At 46.0% G+C, this 5000-nt stretch overlaps 1 protein-coding gene across 2 annotated transcripts in view; it reads left to right on the forward strand.

Moving 5' to 3' along the window:
- sorcs2 (sortilin-related VPS10 domain containing receptor 2) overlaps positions 1–5000 on the forward strand; it is a 232965-nt gene that overhangs the window by 176086 nt on the left and 51879 nt on the right. For both annotated transcript variants that reach the window (XM_035519846.1, XM_035519847.1), the window contains exon 8: positions 4020–4109. In XM_035519846.1, the coding sequence (XP_035375739.1) occupies positions 4020–4109 (90 nt within the window). The remainder of the gene's footprint in view (positions 1–4019; positions 4110–5000) is intronic.

Below are 5000 nucleotides of genomic sequence, written 5' to 3' on the forward strand. Positions count from 1 at the left end.
AGAGAGTCAGTAAAATCTCATTATCTAAGTGTTGGGTCAGAGTAAACAAAGTCTGGTAGGCTTCTCCCCAAGGATTAGCCAGTGGTATTACACTTTACCCCTCTGCCTCCAGTGACATGATAGGACACACACTCACACACTCACACTCACACACACACACACACACACACACGCACATATACACACACTCACACACACACACACACACACACACACACACACACTCACACATACACACACGCACATATACACACACACACACACACACAAACACGGACACATACATGCGCACATACACGGACACACACATACACGCACACACACACACACACATTCACGCACACACATGGACACACACACATACACGCACACGGACACACACATACACAAACACACACACACACATAAACACACACACACGTGCAAACACGTGCACGCACATACACACACACATTCATGTATGTAATAGCCACCACACTGATCTCAAAGCAATAAAAAGTGATTGTTATAGTTTTGTAGTACATAAACGTCTTGTTCCGTATTTATTAGTGGATTTATTAGGTTGTAAAGCTGAGCTGTGATGTGAGTCATTTCTGTTCCTCTATTTTCAGTCAATTTTTCTCACTTGTTTCACACTTGTTTACCAAATACACTGGTTTAATAACATCATAGACTTTACCCCCTACACAACTTTGGAAAAGTTCATAATATAGTTCTTTGTGCCAAACAGAATCAAATTACTTTTTGAAATCAACAAAACAGGCAAAGATGTTTCTATGTTTTGTTTGATTACATGTTTATTGATTAGGGTGTGTAGGGTGTAAATGTGATCAACTGTACAGTGATTTGGAAGGAAGCCAATCTAACACTTAGGACACTGTGTTCATTAAGAAAGGTCAGAGTGCTTGTATTTAAAATAATGCTGAACACCCCAGACTTCTGCTCACACAGACACCTCTGAAAGTGTTTGGGTCCTCTGTGTCTCTAATCTTAGGCACTGGGGTTATAAACCTCGGGCTCAGTAAAACAGCTTGAACTCAGGACGTGGTTGAGTAGTCTGAGCACTGCCTGCTGTAGCTCAGGTGTCTCTCAGGTGTAGCTCAGGTGTAACTCAGGTGTTGCTCAGGTATCAGTTGTAGCTCAAGTGTCGCTCAGAGGTCGCTCAGGTGTTGCTCAGGTGTTGCTCAGGTGTCGTTCAGGTGTAGCTCAGGTGTTGCTCAGGTGTCACTCAGTTGTAGCTTAAGTGTCACTCAAGTGTCACTCAGTTGTATCTCAGGTATAACTCAGGTGTAGCTTAGGTGTAACTCAGGTGTTGCTCAGGTACCAGTTGTAGCTCAAGTGTCACTCAGTTGTATCTCAGGTGTCACTCAGGTGTAGCTCAGTTGTAGTTCAGGTGTCACTTAGGTGTTACTCAAGTGTCGTTCAGGTGCGACTTCCCTGTCTTACCTGTTCAGATGTGGTTGTCAAGCTTTTCTCGGTACAACAGAAGAATTCCTGACTCTCGGTACTAAATTTGAGTGAGGGCACAATAATCTCCCAGGAGCTGTGGGTGGGGGTATCTTCACAAAGCCTGAGCTGCAGCCAAGCTCCGTGTTGTCCTGAGGAAGGCCGTGTCAAGGATGGCATAGGTGTATGACTGTGTGGGGCTTCGTAGCCACAGGTGAGTATGGGGGGAGCAGGAGGCGGGGCTTCATAGCCACAGGTGAGTATGGGAAGACAGGGGGCGGGGCTTTGTAGCCACAGGTGAGTATGGGAAGACAGGGGGCGGGGCTTTGTAGCCACAGGTGAGTATGGGAAGACAGGGGGCGGGGCAGAGGTGGGGCCCATGGCAGCATTTTTAAGGGTCATTGCAAACAACAGCACATCATCTGCTGATCTCTGAGGTGTATCAGACTTATGATGTGTGGAGGTGTAAAAATAATTTTAAAATGGTGATTATTTTTCTCTCTCTCTCGCTTTCTCTCCCTCTCCCTCTCCCTCTCTCTCTCTCTCCCTCTCTCTCTCTCTCTCTTTCTCTCTCTCGCTCTCCCTCTCTCTCTTTCTCTCTCTTCTTCTCTCTCCCTCTTTTTAATAAACTGGCCCCACATCTCTTTCTCTCTCCTTTATTATATAAAGGCATTGCACCTATTGGTTTATTTGCACAACTGCAGTGCTTCTCTCTCTCTCTCTCTCTCTCTCTCTCTCTCTCTCTCTCTCTCTCTCTCTCTCTCTCTCTCTCTCTCTCTCTCTACTCATAATAAAATCTAACCAGCACCAGACACTGTCTGGAAACCTGAGGGTACCGTGTGTTGTGTAGTTTTTGGGTGTGACCCAGGTTAAACTGACCCAGACTATATTTAATGTGCGGTGTGTGGCTGTGTGTGTGGGGGTGGGGAGGGGGGTGGGGGGAGTATGTGCCCCAGGCTACATCACGTCTTGTAGCTAATGCTATCTGTCCATTTAGGCTGTGATGGACTAACACAGTTTCATAAGATCATAGTTTGGCACTACTCAGTTAGACAGGTTAGACAGGTATGACTCAGTTAGACAGGTATGACTCAGTTAGACAGGTTAGACAGGTGTGACTCAGTTAGACAGGTATGACTCAGTTAGACAGGTGTTGCTCAGTTAGACAGGTTAGACAGGTATGACTCAGTTAGACAGGTGTTGCTCAGTTAGACAGGTTAGACAGGTATGACTCAGTTAGACAGGTTAGACAGCTGTTGCTCAGTTAGACAGGTGTTGCTCAGTTAGACAGGTTAGACAGGTATGACTCAGTTAGACAGGTGTTGCTCAGTTAGACAGGTTAGACAGGTATGACTCAGACAGGTGTGGCTCAGTTAGACAGGTTAGACAGGTGTGGCTCAGTTAGACAGGTTAGACAGGTATGACTCAGTTAGACAGGTTAGACAGGTATGACTCAGTTAGACAGGTGTGGCTCAGTTAGACAGGTTAGACAGGTATGACTCAGTTAGACAGGTATGACTCAGTTAGACAGGTTAGACAGGTGTGGCTCAGTTAGACAGGTTAGACAGGTATGACTCAGTTAGACAGGTTAGGCAGATATGACTCAGTTAGACAGGTGTGGCTCAGTTAGACAGGTGTGACTCAGTTAGACAGGTTAGACAGTATGACTCAGTTAGACAGGTATGACTCAGTTAGACAGGTTAGACAGGTGTGACTCAGTTAGACAGGTATGACTCAGTAAGACAGGTGTTGCTCAGTTAGTCATTGTAGACAGGTATGACTCAGTTAGACAGGTGTTGCTCAGTTAGTCATGGTAGACAGGTATGACTCAGTTAGACAGGTGTGACTCAGTTAGACAGGTTAGACAGGTATGACTCAGTTAGACAGGTTAGACAGGTATGACTCAGTTAGACAGGTTAGGCAGACATGACTCAGTTAGACAGGTGTGACTCAGTTAGACAGGTGTGGCTCAGTTAGACAGGTGTGACTCAGTTAGACAGGTTAGACAGGTGTGACTCAGTTAGACAGGTTAGACAGTATGACTCAGTTAGACAGGTATGACTCAGTTAGACAGGTTAGACAGGTGTGACTCAGTTAGAGAGGTATGACTCAGTAAGACAGGTGTTGCTCAGTTAGTCATTGTAGACAGGTATGACTCAGTTAGACAGGTGTTGCTCAGTTAGTCATGGTAGACAGGTATGATTCAGTTAGACAGGTGTGACTCAGTTAGACAGGTTAGACAGGTATGACTCAGTTAGACAGGTTAGACAGGTATGACTCAGTTAGACAGGTGTGACTCAGTTAGACAGGTATGACTCAGTTAGACAGGTTAGACAGGTATGACTCAGTTAGACAGGTGTGACTCAGTTAGACAGGTTAGAGAGGTATGACTCAGTTAGACAGGTTAGACAGGTAAGACTCAGTTAGACAGGCGTGGCTCAGTTAGACAGGTTAGACAGGTGTGACTCAGTTAGACAGGTTAGACAGGTATAATACCACAGGTTACATAATCATATAATGATGTCACATCTTTGCCTTTCTTCTTCTTTACCTGTCCTTCTCTTCCTGTCTAGGTTACCACGGGTAACCGTACCAAGCACTATGTGTCATACCGCAGGAATGAGTTTATTCAGATGAGGTTCCCCAAGTATGCCCTACCCAAGGTACGTCCCGCAAATGTCCCGCAAATGACCTGCCCTGACCCCTCCACACCACCTCTGCTTCTCCTGCACACATGGCCTTCATAATGATGTAGAACATTCTGTTAACAGCAGCAATGTTGGATAAGAATTAAATTAATATCTTTATCTGTTTTAACTGAAAATTATGCTGAGCTCAAAGCCTCCAGAGGAGAGCTGAGAGAATAGGAACACACACACACACACTCACACGCATTCACACACACACACACACACACACACACACACACACACACACACACACACACACACTGACACGCATTCACACACTTATGCACTCACACACACACACACACACACACACAATGCTCCTACACATATACTTGCAAAACCTCCACATACACACTACATACACACTCATACACACACGCACACACACACACACACACACACACACACACACACACACACACACACACACAGACACACTCTATCTCACAGTGGTCCTACACTCATACATATAAAACCGAAGTTAAAGAACTCGGGCAAGGCTTCGGTCTGTCTGCTAACGAACACTCGACACAGGAAACACATCAGTGGTGAGTCAGTCTGCACTGGTGGCCAGTGACGTTTACGCATGATTTTAAAGTCCTCATGGTAGGTCCTAGATACATTTGTGAAGTGTTAGATCTACAAATATGTGGAAGGTCACTGAGGTCCTCTAGACAAAAGCTTCTGGTTGTTCCTGGACCTGGTCTGAAATGAGGGGTGTGTGTGAAGGGGGCGTGTGTAGGAGGGCGTGTGAGGGGGTGTGTGTAGGGGGGGTGTGTGAGGGGATGTGTAAGGAGGGGCGTGGGGGGGGTTGTGTAGGGTGTGTGTGTGGTGTGTGTGAGGGGGTGTGTAGGGGGCGTGTGA

Source organism: Electrophorus electricus, chromosome 19 (assembly GCF_013358815.1).
Source record: "Electrophorus electricus isolate fEleEle1 chromosome 19, fEleEle1.pri, whole genome shotgun sequence".
In the NCBI taxonomy this organism is placed as follows: Eukaryota; Metazoa; Chordata; class Actinopteri; order Gymnotiformes; family Gymnotidae; genus Electrophorus; species Electrophorus electricus.